Source organism: Pseudorca crassidens, chromosome 7, assembly GCF_039906515.1.
Source record: "Pseudorca crassidens isolate mPseCra1 chromosome 7, mPseCra1.hap1, whole genome shotgun sequence".
Taxonomy (NCBI): Eukaryota; Metazoa; Chordata; class Mammalia; order Artiodactyla; family Delphinidae; genus Pseudorca; species Pseudorca crassidens.
The window spans coordinates 51,593,114-51,613,579 of record NC_090302.1 but is presented as its reverse complement, the minus strand read 5'-3'; the positions used below and the strand labels follow the sequence as shown (position 1 = coordinate 51,613,579).

At 43.3% G+C, this 20,466-nt stretch overlaps 1 protein-coding gene across 3 annotated transcripts in view; it reads right to left on the bottom strand.

The window, feature by feature from the left end:
- Positions 1–298: 298 nt before the first annotated feature.
- The window catches only part of KANK1 (KN motif and ankyrin repeat domains 1), a 193,808-nt gene continuing 173,640 nt past the window's right edge, over positions 299–20,466 (bottom strand). For 2 of the 3 annotated variants that reach the window (XM_067744240.1, XM_067744238.1), the window contains exons 5-13: positions 14,543–14,740; positions 13,782–13,890; positions 12,361–12,603; positions 10,869–10,956; positions 7,640–7,859; positions 4,894–5,036; positions 4,058–4,258; positions 1,883–1,981; positions 299–1,309 (exon numbers count right to left, since the gene is read on the bottom strand). In XM_067744240.1, the coding sequence (XP_067600341.1) occupies positions 1,247–1,309; positions 1,883–1,981; positions 4,058–4,258; positions 4,894–5,036; positions 7,640–7,859; positions 10,869–10,956; positions 12,361–12,603; positions 13,782–13,890; positions 14,543–14,740 (1,364 nt within the window). In that variant the 3' untranslated portion in view covers positions 299–1,246. The remainder of the gene's footprint in view (positions 1,310–1,882; positions 1,982–4,057; positions 4,259–4,893; positions 5,037–7,639; positions 7,860–10,868; positions 10,957–12,360; positions 12,604–13,781; positions 13,891–14,542; positions 14,741–20,466) is intronic. The other variant, XM_067744241.1, reaches the window with a different exon arrangement.

Genomic DNA, 20,466 nt, shown 5'->3' with positions numbered 1-20,466 from the left:
CAGTGCTTCTGCACCTGAGAAGAGTTAGCTCAGGAGTTAACTTGGAGGTTACCTGTCTGATGAACTGTTTGCCTAATTAGGTCTTAAATTTCAGACTCATGACGTGCAACCTGAGTAATGAGCAGAGCTGGAAACGGAGTAGTTCTCTCAGAAGACGTCTCCTCTTGTCGGAGCCCTGGACCAGTGGATTGGGCACTCACCCTACCCATGCGCTCCATCCATCAGCTTTTGCTGCCACTGCTGTAAGTCAATAGGACCGGGGCAGACGGCTGTCAGAGATGAAGCAGGGACAAGCAAAAGAGCTTAATGAAATTTTATTTTGAAAATATGGCAAGAGTCTAAGGCACTTCAAACATTTAAATACATACAAGACCAAAGCAAATGTGGCATGGGATAAAAGAATCCATAAATATGTGGAGAACTATGCTATGCTTCTCTAGAGGCAAATATATAGCCAATTTCTCTAACACAATTCAAATTTTATCATTAGATACAGAGTTGTGCAATTATTAATAAAAATATGGTAATGTTACATGTCGTTCTTCAGGTCTTTAATTACTATGGAATATAAAAGTTGAAAATACTGCATCAATTTTATATAGATACCCTTTAAATAAAATGTCATGTAATGCATCGACCTAGATAAAACCAACTGAAAAGACTTCCTTTTGTTAAGTTTTAAACTTTTTCAGAGTTTCAACTTTTATTTTTAAACCAGAAACCAGCCCAGGCCCAATTCACCGATGATCAAAGTCATCTCAACTTCCTTACTTTAAAATAATAAAGACAAAAGAAAAATCAACAAAACCATCCTGGAATGGAATTTTCAAAGAGCTTTCCAATGGTTCCACGTTTGGTAAATATAAATACTTGTGGGAAAGTTTAAAAACACCATTCCAGTGAGAACCTGATACTTCTCAGCACTGGTAGGGGGTGGAGAGAAGGAACAAAAGTTGCCCACTCAGATCAGGTTACTATTTCCTACAACTGTACATAACGGAGCAGAGACTCAACAGCAAGTGTGCCCTACACAGACGGAAGATGGCCAGAAGGGAGGCGTGTGTGCCTGGCCAGCAATCTCCTGCTGGCTCAGCTTCCACTGTGGCAGCTCCAGCCTTCAGCCCTTGGCTTTATGCGTTCTGTTTGCTGGTGAGCTCAGGCACAAAATACATTCAGTATCTGTCAGCCCAACAGGAACAATTAGCAGCTTAGTGGTGGCATGTAAATGGACGGTATTTGCACATAATCAATCAAAGGAACCTCGGTGGGTGGGACCAGGAGATGTCTTCCTTCCAAGCCTAGGGGTGCCCTAGAGACCAGGAAAGGAAAAAAACTGGGGGTTAATTAGTGACCTCAGGTAGATGTGTCCTCTGCGACACAGGAACTCTGTCAGCCACAGCTGAGCACCACCTATAAGCCAGAGCGAGGAGAGCTGGAACACAGCACACAGTCCACTAGCGGGCGCAGCTCTGGGGCCAGCGGGCTTGGCAGTGCCACGTCCAGTTGTCCTGGGAAGTCAACTTCCCTCTCAGAGTGAGCTCTGGGACCACAGGCTGCAGCTCCCTGTCTGCTTTAAGAAAAATGCCAGGACGGCGATATGTATTTATGGGCTCAAGATGTGCCATTTGGATAATTCTGTCCAGAATAAACTCTTCCTGTGAGGGCGTGAGGACAAGCAGGCATCCAGCCTGTGCTGTGCTAACCATTAGCACTCCTGGCCTTCTGGGTGGGGCAAAATTGATGAATTCTTCAGTTCTGGACTAAAACCTTGATTTTCAGAATCATTATAAAACCTGTATCTCCTGTCAACTCCCCGAGGAAGGGGGCCCACTAGTCTGGTGGCTTTTAGCCTGTTTACAAATGCCAAGTGCACAACACTGACCGGAGACTGGGCTTTCGCGAAGTTGACGTGGGCATACAGCAGAACGGCGATGTCCTTGTGTCCTGCCTCCAGGGCTATTGAGAGCGCGGTGCTGCCATCCTTAAGAGGAGATGAAAAGAGCAAGCTAGGCTGGATTTCTCAAACTTCCAGGTAGCCCAACGGGTAACAACACAAAACTCTTTCAATTAGATAAGGTTCCCCAATCTAGCCATCTGTTCAGTCTTTTAGGAAACTTTTCTGGACCTCTAGGTGCTAGCCCTGAAGGATACAAGGATGACAGAGGCACAGCCCCCTACCCTGCCCTCAGACAAGAATCACCCCATTATTGCCTTTGTTGTTGCCTCGTGGTACTTAGTGTGTAGGTCTGCACACCATGGAGACTCAACAAAAGCAGGCTGCCCACCAGCAGTGGGCAGGAGGTGAAGGTAGGGGGTAGAAACATAATTTAGTGGGGGTTTTTTTTCCCCTTATAATTACAAACGAACGGTCAAGGAGCGTGGTGTCTGTTTTGACACCCTGCAGTCTGTCAAGGATCTCTTAACTTTCCTCTTGCGGAGGGAGCCGATCCTACAGCCCTGGCCACCCCTGGAGAATGCTCCGAGTCACATCTACATGTAAGCACCACATCCTGCTACCTTGCAGAAATGTATCTTATGGAAATACGAGGGCAAACACTAAATATGGGAAAGAAAAATGTTCAGTTAAATGTTTGCTTTCCATTAAGATGCAGGAACTTAGATGGATATGAAGATGCATCAAGACAAAAACAGCATCCTGGACATCAACTCTACCTCAATCAAAAGTAGTAACGATAAAAAGACAAAAAACAGCACAACTTATTTTCTGTCTAGTCTTGGAATAAGGATGCCCTTCTGGTCACCAGCAGCTGGAAACAATTTGTGTGTGGTTTGAACCTTATGGTCCTCCGTCCCACTCTGAATTCTGGGAGTTACTTTTCTTCTGGAGGCCAGCTGGATGCCCTCCCATTCCTTTAAGGATAAGGAAGTAGACAACGGGCAGAGGGAACCAGGATTTCTGGAAGTTACTGTGGTGCAATGGCCTCTTATTATTAGATCTACCAGCTGTTCTTTGCTAAGAGTAGAAGTAAAAGCAAACAAACAAAAACGAGGCACACGAAACACAGACTGTTCTTAAGGAAAGAGAAGTTGGAAACTGGCCCTCTGCTGCAGTGGAAGTAAAGGGAATCTGGTGCAACCGCGGTTCACGTGCTCCTGGGGAGGTCACTGCAACTGCAGAAACCAGTCAGTCTTTCCTGCCAGTAAATACCTGCACTGATTTGCTCTTCCTGTTGGCGTGAGCCCACGAGGATCTCAAGTTTAGTGCAAAGGGGGATGTTTTCCCTCTAGCCTTTTTAGTAGTGTTTGGGGCTGATGGAAGCTCTGGTCCAAACCTGTGCTCCACAGAGATAAACTTTCAAAAACAGAAGCAACCCTGCCAGACCTCTGGGACCTTTGGACCTTTGAACCATGTCGCCACCTAAATGTTAGTTCCTGTGCTGTGACCTATCGGTACTCCTCCCCTTTGGTCTGGAGACATCCAGAGCAGCAGGTTTCCTTGGAATGTTTTCCAGTCAAGGGGTTATCTGGGAATGGGACAGCTTGGGAACGGGGAGAGGAAGGAGATGAGAGTGACGATGATGGGAACAGCCCAAGGAGGAGTGCGAAGATGGGCTGAAAAGAAGCCAAGATGGTCCGGATTCCCTAGCTGATAAAATGTCACAAATTATTTACTCTGATGGGCCCTGGTGAAGGGTTTCCAAATGGACCGGGGGCCTGGTCCTCTCTTCGTAGTGTACCCATTAGTTGCCTACACTGCCTACAACATTTGATTCTGTATTGTAAATCTGTTTATTCCACTTCAGTATACTGGTTCTCGTACATGCCCATCACCTTCTTCCTTTTATAAATGTTTGGGGTGAGGCCTACTTATCTTTCTGCCTTTGCCTTTAGTTAATGGGAGTATTAGTTTGCAAACAGTAAACGCTACCACGCTGGGCTGTGAAGGGAAGTGGCCTGGATGGCAACGCAAATCCCTGAGGAGAATAAAGGAGGATTTGTTCTCTCCCCTGGTCAAGCAACACTCACAGAACCCCACCCCCACCCCCCGCAACTGTGTCCAGGCCAGGGGCCTGCAGGACCACTGGAGACAGCTTACATTGTCCTCCAGGTGGCCATTGCAGCCTGGCTGGGCCAGCAGCAGCTTGACGATCTCCACGTGCCCGTGCTCGCTGGCACACATCAGGGCGGTGGAGCCCTCGTCGTCCTGAATGTTGACGTCAGCCCCACAGGCCAGCAGGCCCTTCACCATGTCTATCCGCCCATGACTGACGGCCAGCATGAGGGCTGTTTGTCCTGCCTGTGGGAAGAAATGACAGCGGACTTCAGAAGCACATGCTGGGCTGGCAGCGTGTGACCTGCAGTGGGGCTGTGCCGGGGGAAGGGGAGGAGGGAGAGTGATGAAAGGGGAAAACATGGACATGGAATTACTTGGGGCCCAGTGGTGGAAAGGCATTGGAAAAACTAGTTTCTCGTGAGCTATGAGCTAATAAGTAAGACCATAAAGTAATGAGTTAATTTTTCCCTTTAGCTTGGAGGATCTGTCTTATGACAGCTAGGAGCTGGAAAGTGCAGAAGATGGTCACAAGGCAACTGTGAACACATCTGGATGAGAGGCGCTCTGTGCTGGGCATGAAGATGCTATAACATGGAGACAGTCAGGAAACAGTGGTCACCAGGTACATGGTGGGGATCCCTAGTCACTTACTGGCAGGCTGACCCATGGTCCACATGCATACTACTCCAGAGAGAACGCAAGGTAATGGAGGGAGAAGTTTCCAATGTGAAGTTAAGCCAGTGTTTCCTCGGTGTATTTGGTCATAAGGACCACCGGGCAGCCGCATGGGCTGTGCTGAGTGGCGAGAGCACGGCAGGGGCACCCGGGCAGGTCAGAGCTGCATCAGCCAGCACAAACCCTGAAGCAAGCGCATTCACCTGGCTGGCTTTGGCGTTCACGTCCCCACAGGCAAAGAGTTCCTCCACAACTCGCATGTCCTTCTCTGCTTCCACAGCGGCAAGGGCTGCCAGCATGATGGGGGTATACCCCGCCTTGTTCTGGTGATCCACGTTACATACATCTGCAAAGACACGAGTCTCTTTAGGGAGGAGCCATCTCCTAAAAGCGTCAGTTGCCCCCATGAACTAAAGGTATGGAGTTTAGAAAAGCCCAGTGAAATGGCCTTAGGTAGTCAAAGTCCCGGAGTGACTCAGAAGGAAATGTGAGAGGTGTTTCATACCAAACCAAAGAAAAAAATTTTTTTCTATTTCATGACAAATGACAGCAAGCTCTCACAGCACCTCTTGTTTGCAACTGGTGGTTGAACTGCAACAGCCTGGAGGTCTAGGAGGCTGTTCTAAGTAATGGTTGCTTTGAAGAATAAACAATAACGTGGGATCTAGATACTAATCTGAGTCTAGAAAATCACCATTTTGGAGTGAAGAAGGCGGTGAGAGCTACAAGGGACAGAAGGATTTGTAAACGCTCACATAGGGAACACTGAATATGGCATTCCCCACTCATAAACCTCTGTTCACTCTGAGACCCTGAGTTTGCTGCTCTGACGCGTTTGGGGCCCTTGGAAGCAGAATTCCAATCACATGACACCCAGCTCTAGGAATCGTGGTCTGACAGCAACTGCAGTTAAGTCCCTTAGAGACTGTCAGGGACTCCCAGATCCAATAACCCAGACCTTTTCTAGTCCTATAATTCTTAAGGAGTCTTCAGGGCCTAAATTATCCTCCAGGCCTTTTAAAATTCCTTCAGCACTTTCTAATAAAATGAAAGGAATGGAAAGAAGCTTTTTATGTGTGACCAGATATAATTAAAATGCTTAGGGTGTTTCCATCACTGGGAGTGAGAAGAGAAGGTACCGTGAAAACGTTCTTGAGTTCTAAAAACAACAGCACACTAGGGACATAAGGGCATTTACAGTAGTGCTTTTTTTTTTTTTTCTTTTTTTGCGGTACGCGGGCCTCTCACTGTTGTGGCCTCTCCCGTTGCAGAGCACAGGCTCCGGACGCGCAGGCTCAGCGGCCATGGCTCACAGGCCCAGCCGCTCCGCGGCATGTGGGATCCTCCCGGACTGGGTCACGAACCCGTGTCCCCTGCATCGGCAGGCGGACTCTCAACCACTGCGCGACCAGGGAAGCCCAATAGTAGTGCGTATATTTTAACGTAGAAAAGGAAAAAGAAAAGAAAAAGGTTGTCTGATGGAAAAGCAGGTGAGCAGACATGGTCTTTGAGGCTCCTCAGTTTCTTTGGTGTTCGCCTCTTCTCTGTTGCTGCTAGTATCCTAGATTCACAAACATGCTTTACGAAGCCACAATCTCAGTCTATAATGGTGAGCAGTAAAAAGTGAAGTAAATCCAGAAAAGTGATTAACCAAAGCCATCCAACAATGGAATTAAAATAGTTTAATTTACCAAAATATCTTGTCCATGCAAATTTTCTAAGGGTGGATTAAAGTATTACTTTCAGGGGCAATCCTGAAATCTTGTTCTTAGCTTTCCTGGATATCATCCACTTCTCTGTTTAAACAGTAACTCTGGCTGACAGTATCACCAGCTCTGTTTATAGTCTGGCAAGTCTGAAAGGAAGGAGGCTTGGAATTCCTTCCTTTAAGCTGGAAACAGTTTTATCCTAACATGGCCCCTAAACTGGGGACAAGCAAACTTAGAAGAGAAAAAAAAGATAAATCTGTTTGGTTTCTTCTGTGCCTTAATCCAACATCCCCAAAACAGAGTAGAAAAAAATTGGACAGTTGGGTCAAGAAGCAGAATGGGAAAATTGGACAATTGTATTGCATATTCTAAATCAGATGTTCACATTGTGTTCTCATTAATTAGACTGAGGTACTGTGAATTCTGTATCAGTTATACTAGAAGTAAAAATATGTATTTCAAAAATAAATAAAAGTGATTTAGAGACTCAATGTATCACAGGGCTGTTCCATTTGAACAAAAAGTTGAAAGCTCACTATGTCGCAAGGGGACCCTTCTATGTGCCACCGCCTCACTCCATGTTTAATACATCCACTGGCTATATTCTGGAATGGCAAATTCCAATTACAGACAAAAATTTTCACTGCTCTCGTTACTATGGTTCAGATGTAAGAACAGCATTTTCTTTTCTCTATGCTGATTCCCCAGGAACAGGGTGTATTTTGGCGGGAATGGTGTTGATTCTACCACAATCTGTTACAGTGGCTTTGCTTGGCCCCCATCTTGACTAACTGCACAGCTCTGCAAGGCGGCTGGAGCGGGGCATGGAACAAGGACAAAGAGAGCAGCTCACAAACACTAAAGCTTTGACTCTGGCCCCAGGCGCAGCATTCTGCCTCTTGACAGTGAACCCACCAAGCCTGCATGATTCAGCTCAGGCAGGAACATGAGTCATGTGTGTTACCAGGGATACAACTCATCTGAACACAGCTAAACTGCAGCAAGAACACCCTTAACACCTCCTTTCAAAACAGATCTGGAGTCTGTGTCACCCCGTTTTGTTTAAACCTCAAGCCTCCCATGAATGACTCAAGAACGATTCTTGCCACATCACAGGGGAAAGCAATGAAAAGGCTTTTTAGGATGGTCACAGAACTGGGGATCAGCTGGATCAACCAGCTCCTTCTAAATGAGTCACAGCCCGAGTCTGTCAGAGAAGAGACAGGGACTACCAACGTACCAGCGTCCAAGAGCAGCTTCACAATCTCGAAGTTGGAGTGGGACACACTGTAATGGAGGGCGGTGTTGCCGTTCCCGTCTGCCATGTTGATGATGTGACGCAGGACGTCTGGGGAGATGGCCTCAAAAGCGGCTATGTAGTCCCCCACCATGGCTGGGATGGCTGACTTCTGACTGGACACGCGGAACCACTCGTGCTGGAGAGTGTTCAGACAGAACCGCTGCCAAAACACCGCGCCATCGGCCATTAGTTCTTCTATTTATAGACATTTCTGAGACCTAGCCGAAAGCCTAAGAAACCAGGCCTTTTATAGTCAAAAGTGTGTGCAAATAGAATTTGCTCTCAAAAAACAACTAATGAAACCCAGAGCTCTCAGAGAAGCCTCAAATTCCAAACTGAAGTATCCTTCCCGATTTTAACACACACACATATTGTAACTTCTATAAAACAGGCCTATAGCACTGTGCAAGAATTATACCACCAAGGCTCAAATTCTGACTCTGCTACTGACGAGCTGTTCGATGCTGGGGAAGATACTTATTCTGTGCCTCAGTTTCCTCATCTGCAAAATGGGGATAGTAAAAATACCTTTCCTTCACAGTGTTTGTGATGAGGACAAATGAGGCAACACATGTAAACCACTTAGGCCAGGCTCCATTTATTATTGAACTATTAATATTATGTAGGTACGCTGGCCTTGCAAATGATTTTCATAGTAATCAGGACAGGAGAAATCATTTAACACAATTATGCTGCCTCCTTCCTGTCCAGACCAACTTCAACTCCTTCAGCATCTCCACAGCACTAGGCTGGGAGACCATAACTGTGCAGGCAACCCAATTCCTACTCCATCCCAAATACAAATGTTCAACCACAGAAAGGGAATAAAAAGCAAGTCTGAAACAAATTACTTTTTCCCATTAGGATCATCTGTATCTGGTCATCAGCCCCACTTGCTTTCCCTTAGGCTGTAGACACATGAACGTGGCATTTGTTTCACGGATAATCAAGTCAAACTTGGACATGAAGTTCAATGTAGACTGGGCAGAGCCAGTGCTGGAGATGGGGAAAACCACAATGCTTTTTTCATGGGCCCTCTTTCATATGAGTTTATCATTCATTTGTGCTTTGCTTGTTCTTTAAAAGTTTAAAAATAAATCAAGAAAGATGGAAAGTTTATGTCAAAAGCACCAGAACCCATGTAGTCTTCTTTCTATAGAAAAGGTGGAACTGGGATTACAGAACACACCCATCTCTTTATCTTCCTGCTACTAATTATTCAGGTGTATCCAATTCAATCATAGTTTGGGTCACTGGAGGAAAAGGGTCCTGGCCAGGAAATAATTCACTTAATTTTTCTTTTCTTCTGCTCACTCTTTCACATATTCAGATTTCATTTTTTGGATGCCTCACACAGAAGAAAGGGAAATTATGGCGTCTGGGTGTCGAACTCAGTTACAGCTACATATTCAGTGTCCTGACATGGTTACGTGGCCCTGGCATTGTGATCATTCACATGTCCAAGACTTTTCACAGCACAGCACTTTAAACACTTCTTTACTGAATGAATATCCAATCAACAAAAAAAATGTAGCAATCCTGGAGTATATGCCCGACAAAATGCTTGACAATTGGGGCTACAAAAATGTAAAGTCCTCCCTGAGGACCACATAACCTAGTATTTTGGGGCGGGTGAAAGAAAAAGTGTATTAAAGCTATAAAATCTGGGGTCTGAAAGCACCAGTTTTAAGTTCAGGTTAAACCTAGTAGGAAACATTAACACTGCAGTGACTTTTCCTGGTTTTACTATTTGTGACCAAGGCATAGACAGGCACTTAGTCTATACTGATGGAGTTCAACATGTAGATCCATGGCCAGGCCAGGGACTTCGTCTAGTATTTCCTTCTATAAACATCATTGCCATGCTCCTTTTTCAGCACAGTATTTGAATGTCAAGATTCAGCTGGCTCTGATGATAAATTTAAGTTTCTATAGCAATATAAACACATAGGAGAAGATACCATAATTTAAAAAAAAAAGATGCCATATAATAAGGTAATATGCTTTAGCTGGGATAAACAAAACATGGACCAGTACTTAAGATATGTATAATCTAGTCCCAGCATTAACTAGCAGTTGACACTCCAGGCAAGACTCGTAATCTTTAGGGCCTCAGTTAAAGCAGGATGGACCAGAACAGAGTGGCCTCGTAGACACACGCACCCATGTGCTTCTCAAGCCTGTGCCGGCCATCACCAATTCTTCTTCAGATTGTGTTTGTTGTATGAGGAAGACTATTTGCCTTTCCAGCGTTCGATAATTCCATAAATCCCTTCTAGGCTTAACATTTTGGTTTCATAATTCTATAAACCCGTGAGACCTATGAAACAACTTTCTCACCGGCTGCGGACTTAAGTTATTTAGCATAAAACTTTCATATTAAATCTACTGCTAATATGCAAAGATTCAAATGCACATTACTATCTAAAATAACATGAGATGCTACACTTTCTCAATGCACTGAATAGAGCTGTCAACCAGAAGGCTGGTCTAACCTATGAAAGAAGCCACACATCTAAATGTCACCAATGCATGGGAGAGCAACACTTGTAAAGGATATCAGATTCACCATTGCCACGGATACATTTATCTGTCCTATGTTATGCTATTCGTGCTCCCTAAGGCAACCACCAACCTCTTTGCTTCTGAATCTCAAGCTGCGAGAAGATAAGTGCAGTTATTTCTAGGTTTAAAAATAGTGACTGCCTGCATTCCACATCAGAACATAATATGCAGTTTCATAACTGAAAGGAATGCTGACCTCGGTCCAGATAGGTTTCTCTTAAAAACAAAGGCTAACTTAAAAAATTCTGGGATTCTGCTCCCTAGATCACAAGTTCTGTAAGCAACAGAACAGGCAGAAAGGTGACGAATGACTGAAATTAGCCCTCCTTTCCATGTGCAACTATATGCCTCGCAGATGCTCAGCTCCCAAGCAAAGTACAGGGTGGAGAAAGGAGATCTGAAATCAGGCCTGAGGGAAACGTTCACAGGGTGGTCTGGTGAGCAGGGCAGCGGGATATTCACTCTGCCCACACACACTAGGAATAGTCTGGGGGAAAAGCGTGCAGGCAACAACAGCTCAGGGGCAGGCTAGAGAGGCCTCATCTGTGGTGTCCACTCAGGCACTTTGTACAGACTGGGGACAGTGTCTGTAGGTCAGACTCACCATATCCTTGCTGGTCAAAGCTTTGGGGTCATTTATGTTATTTTTCAGTAAGTTGCATGCAGACAACATCTTTTCACTTAGTTCATATCTAAAAGGGGAAAAAATAAAAGAAAGAGAGCTCATGACTGGCCACAAAAGGAAAGGCATTTTTACCTGAAACTCTATAACCCTTTACAAGACCGGAGGCCCCAAGTCAACCCTGGCAGGTTGTGGTGCCGCTACTGCTTGCCTGGTGGAGTCTAGGCGTCCGAGGACTGACGTTACCACACAGAGCCAAGGCCTCCAGCCAGAGCTCGGATCTTTTCATGAGGGTAGCTTTCGGCTTCGCCACTCTGGCCTGTGTGACATTATGGAATAACACTTAGATATTTATTGCTCCTTTTGTTCAAATTCTTAAAAATATTTTTACTCTTGAGGGGTTGAAGAGGTCTGAATTACCACCTACCCATTATGCTGACCAGTGGACCACACATCTGAAATCACATTTGGTGACTCAGGAAGTGTTTGTTTAACCCACATGAAAATATAAACTTAAAAGTCAGATGCCATATGGTATATAAATTATACCTCAATAAAGCTGTTCAGAAAAAACCAACAGATGTCAAGTTATTGAGCCATTTGAAAATACTTGGAAATATAAACTAAAGACACTTACCTTGTGTTAACGCAGTTAAACATTCATTTGCCAAATTAGAGATAAGTTTTCTGAAATGTTCTAGTTACACTTCACATGGTGAAAAACCATATGGAAATTTCCAACTGTTCTACTCTCTCCTGTTTTATAAGCATCAATTCCATATTTGCTAAGTCTTTAAAATTGTCTACACTTTTGGGTACGTGTTTCAGCCAACCAGAGTGTTTATTTGATATTTCAGCTGCTGTTTACGACATTCCCAAACTCATTCTTGTGGTGTTCCCAATCACTCAATGAGCAACAAAATATGGGCATGTGACTGATTACATCATCTTTATGGTAAATGTGATCTTTGGTTGAGGCCAAAAACTGTTCCTCTCACACACAGTGATCCTGTAATAACAGTACTGACACCTGTATGAGGATAAATGGCTAATGATAAAATCTGAAACTTAAAAATGTGAAATGTGTTGGTTACAAAAAATTCTAATATATCTTTAAGTATAAGGTGGGTTGTTCAAACAATGGAAGCTTTAGTGGTGCTTAACAATTATGCGGATGGTGACTCCACATGTAATAGTAGATAGCAAATAGTTTAAGAAACAAAGGTGAACAGATATCAAGCCCTTCTCTCTGCTACTATAAGAGATCTAGCAGTTATCATTTTTGCACTTGTATTTATTAGCATCATGACAAGAGGTACACACCTCTGAGGCACAGGTAAAGTTCAGCCCTCCTTTGGCGAGTGGAAAGACCAAACTCATAGATTCAACTGCACAGTCTGCTCATCGGCCAATCCTACTGCCAAAGTACATCAAACATGGGAAGGGTGAGGGGAGGGGGGGGAGTGTACCACACCTCTCTCTGATTTCCACCTTCTCAGGTTCACATTCTGGAACCTGCATTTCATCTTCCACCCTGCTGGACGTGAGACCTTCCACATTAACTGCGTGGTGGCCTTCTGCCATCCCCCGAGTGTCTTGGTCCTCCTCTTCGTCCTCCACTTCCTCAGGAGGATACTCGGGGACATCACACTCGTCATCTGACTCGGAAGAAGAGCTTTCATCTGAGCTGGAATCATCACTTGAAGTGGTTTCATACCTAGGTGGCAATTGGGAGTTCAGGAGATGCAAGGTGTGCCCATAAAGACCCAGTGACAGAAATGTTTATGAAGGGAAACCTGCTAACTGACTCCAGAAATTTCATCAGTGGTTTTAGACCCTGTACTTAGAAGTGCGGAGTAAGGTCTATTTAGAAGTCTGGTGGTTTTGAATGGGTTCTCACTTAACAAGGAATAACCTAGGTTGCCAAGTGGTATCACATACCACTTGCAGAAAAAAATATATGTGTATATATATATATAGCACCTCTGGCTTAATATAAATCAAAGGAAATTCATTTTATGGAAACCAGGTCTGTAGGTTTTCATCTTTGCTGTTCCTTTTCTTTCCCCCTTTCATTCTTCTTATTTTGTACCATTAATTTTCCCAGTGTCCAAGGTGAACATATTATGTAAGTTACCAATAGTTTCTCTGGTACACACTCTCCAAACTGTGGGACATATTACCCAATAAAACGTTAAAGATCTGGAAAACAGACAGCACTGTTATATCTTTGTGGTACGCACTACTATAAATATTATCTCAACTAACTCTGCACTATTGCTTTCTTGTCAAGGCCATGAATGGATTAATAGATTAATTGCTTTGATTCAACTGTAGGAGGACAAACAGGCTTAACTATTGATCTGGGCCAATTAAAGGAGAAGGAATAAACAACTAAAACACGTTCTATTTAGAAAGCAAAGAACTGATGGCATGGCGAGGTTACTCTTCAGGTGAAAGGCCCTACTATTTTGTCTGTAAACATGGAGAGCTAAGCAAAACAACCCATTCTGAAGGAGTGGATGACTATCCCTGGACCATGGAGTGATGTTCTCAGTCTCTGGTTGTTGCTCAGTTCTGATACAGTTAAGTACACGCTGTCCAACAGGGAACCTGCTGTGTGTTGCTTTTGTTGAAGACCGTTTGTTTCAGATCAGAGGTGAGAAGATGTAAATTACTCAGCTTCATCACGTATCCTTTCAAGAGTGAAATATCCTTAAAGATAGCAAGAAGAGAGAAGAGAAGCCCAAATGCACCTTTCTGAGGAGGGAATCTTCCGTCACCCAGATGTGGTAGCATTCCAGACCAGGCACCTTTAAATATGACTTGAGTAGGCAGGAGGCAAAGGAAACAGACAGACCGCGTATAAACACTAGTACCACCATCTTTCCTTACCCTCCATTAATGCCAACAAACTGAAGATTCTTTTTCGCTCCATTTGAATCTTTGTTGGCATCTTTCTTCTTCATGATGGACTTCAGTGTACTTTCATTATTTGTACATACTGTGGAAAAGTGAATCATGGTGATCAAAATCAATACAACTCATACCCATACAAGTTAAGTGAACAGGTACGCTTTCTTCATGTACATTTATTTTTTTATTCATGTTAATACAGATCTTGGCATGTATATATGAGAAACTTGCCCAAAATCCACTGGAAAATTGTGTGCATGCAAAGAAAATACTTCAAAGTTCCATTAATAATGTTCTTTAAATGGGAAAAAAAAAAACCATTCGTCCTTCCAGACATAACAAAAGCAGTGACAACTAGCATCTGTATCAGGCTTTACTGTTTACAAAGTGATGTCACGTCTCACTTGATCCTCAGAAACCATCCAGGCACTAAGATAGGGATTATTAGTGGTTTTTTTTTCAGTTGAGATAACCTGGAAAAAAATCTATACCTGCCAAACTATGAAAGAGTGAAATGCTGTTTAAAATATTTTGTAATTTGCAACATCAGATGAGTTTTCTTAAGGGGACTGCATGGCTTTCTTTGATAATCTTAAAGATAATCTAGGCCTACCTTCCTAACAACTGTGTAATCATTCTTCCAGGTCAATTTATAAGGCACACTGGCATTAGATTGGAATGCTGACAACTCTGGTCCTAGAACCCTGATGCCGAGAGGGGCCGTAAGTGAGGAAAGTTACCATAGAGGCCAGCGGCTATCTGGTCGTCTGTCAGGTTCACTGGAGACAGCGTGCTTTCCTGAGTGGGGAAGGTATCCTGGCTGCTGATGGGCTTCCCTTCTGTGGTCCCCACCTCTTGCTCATGCCGGGATGTCTGGGAGTTTAATGGCCCTCCTGATTGAAGACTTCCACACTTACAGGTGTATTCCAAATTACTGCCTGTCAGGAAGGAGAAGGTTGTAGAAGTGTGTGACGCTAGGACCAAATAAAATGGGCTAAATGGTATAAAAAAAAAATTCTTGCAACTCATCCTTTTCTCAAGTGCTTTTCTGGTGTTTTCTTTTTGCATAATTGGCATTAATAGCCAAGCCATCCAAAATCAAACCCCCAAGGGCTTCTTGACCGTGATCCCTTCCCTTTATGACCACATCTGGATCGGTCCAACTCCACAGTGCCACTCTTCTCTCTGTTCTGGTGCTACCACCTAACTTTGGCCTGGGCCACCAGTGTAGCATCCTGACTGTCCCCTTTCCTTCACATTTCCCCTCTCCCGCACTGCTGCAGAGTAGAACTCCCACTCAGCTCAAATCCCATCCTAACTCCAGCTAAAACGGAACCTAAAAAGCTCCCCACCACTCAGGAGACGTAGTCCATACTATTTAGCCAGATTCTACACCATCTGCCACTCGGCACCAACTTACCTCTCCAAGGTTATTTCCCACTACACCTGTGGTCCTTTTTGGGGTGCGAACTGCACCCCAGTAAATGGAACTCCTCCCAGTGTAGAAAGTGGGGTCTCTTACTCTCCTAAGAGCACACCTGCCTTAGCTTATTTTCTTCTACCTGGTGATGTTCCTTCCCCACCCTCCCTCACATGGCCAACCTTCCCATCGCTTCCTCTTCCGAGCCTTCCCTCATCTCCCTACCAGAAATTAACTCTCCTTTCTCTGAACTCTCATGGCCCATCTTTCAGACTCTCTTATAAGATCTATAATACAATGTAGTAGTTGATTCGCGTGATTGTCTTAGACTCCCTTTTTGTCTGTAAATATTTTGAGGGTGCCACATGGTTCTAATCAACTTTGTTTCTCTCACCACATCTTCTAGGTTGCTTTTACATATGTTAGGTACTTAGTATTTGTTTACTGGACTTCCCTGGTGGCACAGAGGTTAAGAATCCACCTGCCAGTGCAAGGGACACGGGTTCGATCCCTGGTCCGGGAAGATTCCACATGCTGCGGAGCAACTAAGACTGTGCACCACAACTACTGAGCCTGCGTTCTAGAGCCCGCGAGCCACAACTACTCAGCCTGCGTGCCGCAACTACTGAAGCCCACATGCCTAGAGGCCGTGCTCCTCAACAAGAGAAGCCACCGCAATGAGAAGCCCACACCGCAACAAAGAGTAGCCCCCGCTTGCCACAACTAGAGAAAGTTCGTGCTTGGCAACGAAGACCCAATGCAGCCAAAAACAAACAAATAAAAAATAAATAAATTTCTAAAAAAAAAAAAATTAAACTACATTTTAAAAATTATTTGTTTACTGGTGAAGCAGAAAAATTGGATTATTATTACGTAATTTATACACACGCACACACACGCACACGCACACACACACACACACACACACAAGTATATCACAGAATTTTTAGTGTGGCTGACATTTCCTAATTCTGCAAATGGTACTTTGTCCACTCACAATGCTCCCTCCTCTAGCTCCGGAGGCACGGGGTGCTCCCTGGTGATTCCTTCACAAATCCACCTCCCTCCTCAGCACACATAGACAGTACTAACTGTAGTCCTCCAAATAATATTCAGTTGCCCCCACGACCTGATGTGTCCCCCTAACAGCAAATAAGAAATGTCTCAAGTTCCTTTGTCTTACTTGAAGTAAACAAAGCAGGGCATTTGTCTTCATTCCTCCTTTTCCAACTTCATTCATCATTACTTTGAAATGACTGCAGTAACCTCCAAAGAGTCTCAGTATGTTAATCCTCAAGTACCAGAATACTTCCTAGAGAAACACTCACTAACCACTTCTCCATTCAAGGACCAACAATGATTTTTAAAATGCAAATACATAAATAGTTTTTATTGTTGCTGAAACCTTAAACAGCCACAAAAGTAGACAACAGTATAATAAACCCCTCTGTCCCCAGCACTAGTTTCAATAATGATCAGCTCTCTGGGCTCATCTACACCTCCTCCAACCACTCAAACTGGATTCCTCTGAAGCACAAGCTGAAGACCCTACCACTTTCATTCATAAATATTTTAGTATATATTCCTAACACAGTTCTCAAAAAGTAAGTATAAAGCTAAAACTATCAAATCTTAAAAAAGAGAATTTAAAATGATCACATATCTGGTCAGTATTCACATTTCTCCAATGATCTCTTAAAATTTTTTTTATAGAGTGCTTGAATCAGAACCTCAGTCCTATATTTCCACTGGCTGCTATGGTTTTTAAGTCTTTTAATCCAAAGGTTCTCTTTCCTTCTAAACACAGCTTTAAAAAATATTTTTAAATTGAGGTATAATTTATATACAGTAAAATGCACAGAATTTCAGTGTAGAGTTTGATGAATTTTCGGAAATGTACATGCCTGTGTTAGCACCTCCCTAATTCAGAAATAGAACGTTTCTAACAACCCAGTAAATCCACACTTCCCACCTGCTGCCCTTTTCCAGATAATTTTCCCACTGGAGGCAAATACTCCTCCAGAACTTAGTTTTATAAACTAGGGCTTTTTAAAGCTTCTCCAATCAAGGTCCACCCTCTCAAGCAGGCATCTGAGGATCCTTCACAGTGAACATGGACAGCTGCTTCTTTCCTGGGGTAGTTTAACTGCTCAACAACTCCTACCCTCTACTCATTCAGAGTGGTCTGCTGACTTAATGACTCCCTCCTCTGTGCCCTTCCTTACTAGACTGTCCTACCAGCCTAGAATTTCAGCTTTCTTTACCAGCAGAATTCTACCCATACTCTTTTCAAGGCTTGGCACCATTTCTATTTCCTCTAGTCTTCCTCCTATGATACCATTCCACAAAGACCTTTCCCCCTTACTGTTCCGCAGCACTTACTGTCCAGACCAGAATATACCCTGCCCTCCGTTTCCTTGGTCTCACAAGTGTTCGCTCTGTGAGAATGGAAGTCCCCGAGTCCCTCCACGCTACATTCATACCTGGGGTCCTCTTCAGTGCTCTGAACAGTGCTGGACAATGGAAAGCCTTAAATAAATGCCTGTGTAATTCAATGGAAAGTCACAGGGATTCTGTTAAGTCTAACTAGCAAGGCAAAGAACAATGCTAAGCGTTAAACTAGTTCTCATTAGCTGGATCAGAGGAAATTTGTCGCCTTTATTGCCAGAAAATGTTTTTTAGATGGTGTTGAAACTCTGGCTCTCTTGAGTGACCCAGAAACAATTGTCTGAACTTGATAAAGACCCATTGTGGCTAGCGGGCACACATAAGATGACACACGCACCAGCCTAAGACTGACAAATGACTGCTGTGTTTCAGTAAAACACAGGAAGAGTGCAGCCAAGAAAGCCAAAAATAAAGTGGCCAACAAAATTCAATGGTCTCAACCCTGGCTGCCCTTTAGAGTCACCTGAGCTGGGGGCAAAGCTTTTAAAAATACAGATACAATGAAATATCTGCAGGTGGGCCCAAGTATTAGCAGTTTTTAAAAGCTCTGCAAACGATTCTAATGTACAGCTAGGATTGAGAACCAGTGAATTAAATTAACCAATCAAAAATTTGCTGAAAACAGTGTAAAACTTGACTGCCAAAAACAAGAGTTTAGACTTCCCTCCGGTTTCACTCCATCAACTTGGACCATGTGAATTATTAGGAATCATTGTTGGTTTAGTTAGCAGCCCTGGACCACTAATGGTAGAAGTCCACGAGCAACAGTAAATGCTATGCAAACAATAAGGGTAAGACAACAGGAATAATCACCAAACACCTTCCTAAGTCTGGTACTATGGCCTAGCTGCTCAAAATTCCCCCCAGGGCGCAAGTTTCCGAAGGCACCACTGGGGAGTTAGTGAACAGGGGAGTGGGCAACTGTGTGGTCTTCGGTCGTTAACTCAAACTTATAATGGCCATAAATGCCAATAAAGCATGAGCTTCATTTTATGACTTGACCAGATTAGTGATAACTAAAAGACAGCAAACGACAGAAATCTCAGTGTTCTGGAAAATAAAAGCATCCTCGAAGTATTAATTCTAATTCTAAAGTACGCTTAGCATTTAATACATGGATAACTATACTACTAGCTAAGGCAAACTGTAATGAAAAATAAGTAACTCAAAAGGAAAACTTTTTTTACGTGTTTGACTTTAGAAAAGTTAAAGCAAAGTACTTGATATTTTTTAAAAAATCAATGAAAACTAGAGATGGAGAAGTTTTTAAAGAGATCACCTTCTCCAGTTTCCTCTGTGATATTTATCCATCTGGAATGGGTATTAGCTGTTGGTATATAGAAATCTGTTTCTAAATCTGTTAGAAAACTGATATTTAAAAATATATTTAAATGGATCTTAAAAGTTGCCCTGCTCACATACTGCAATTCTTCTGGCACGCTGACTCATATTTTTATTTATAATGCCAAGTGCCTTCTAAAAGCACAATTATGAACAGTGCCGCCAACTAATTGACCATGTTATTGTGCCAAATTTTCATTTAAACATTCTGATTTGACTTTTAAAGAACATCTAGCTTACTTGTCAAAAAGGTAGGACTGAAATTTCTGAGTCATAATGGAGGCCGTTCAATCATTTAGGCATTTTCCCGAAGTGTAATTAAGAATTCAAAGAGGTCTAAAATAACACTTCTAGTTTTTCCATAAGGAAAAGGGCTTGAGCACAAATTCACCCTTTTCAGCCCACATGTTGGTTTGGGGAATAGACAATAGAGATTATTCATGAAGTATCACCTTCTTTATTTGGTACACATTACCTGTAAGGGGAAAGTATGTAGCTTTGATGGAGGAGAAAGGACAATCCCTTTCTGTTTGCAGGCTCATCGCTCAGAACTCTGCCTGAATACCAATGCGTGTGGCCACCAACATAAAGCCACTAAATGGTAAGAGCCGCAGTGTAATAATTTCTAGGGCCACTTTAATATTTTCCTGAGAACATACCAGAGAGCTCTCATGAACGTATCTAAAAGTGGGTACTTAGAAATTAAAATGCTGAGTGGATTAAGAATCAGATTCTCCCTCACCACAACGCCACCCACATTTAATTACACACCAACCCAAGACCTGACCCAGAAAACCTACGCTGACAGGCTGCATTAACTGTTGGGTTAAACAAGATGTGCTCTGTGTTCTTCCAGATGCAGCTAACGTCGTCGTCCTCTCCACACTAAACTCATCTCTTCCCTAAACCTCAGCGAGCTTAACTGCAGCTGAATTCTTCAAGCACTTCTATTTTCACATTATTTGGTGGCTAACATATACCCCCCATAGGTTATCATTCATATTTCTGGTATATGTGTCTTGGCTTCCCAACTGGATTGCAAGTTCCAGGCTCTGACCACTTTCTCTCTCTCTCTCTGCTTTAGTACCACACTTTGCATATAGTTGACACTGAATGCATAGCTATCAATTGACCTGAATAGAGATGGGAACAGAGCAGACTTTAAACATCTTTACTGAGATACAAACGCCTCGCTGATTGGAGGAAGAACAAACAGTTGTAACCATCACCCAATACCAACAATTCTTTCATCGTTTATGACTGGACATCCAGGAACTTAAAGCCATTTCTGTTCTTAAAGAACACCAATCTCCATGCGTTAGCCAGAAATGAACAATATACTTTACAGATTCATTCAGAGTAGAAGTGTCAAAGTAAACATGCATCTTTTTCCAGAGTGCATACATTTCACTAATAGCCATTTAAAACGATAAGGCATCAGTTTAAAAGAAGAAG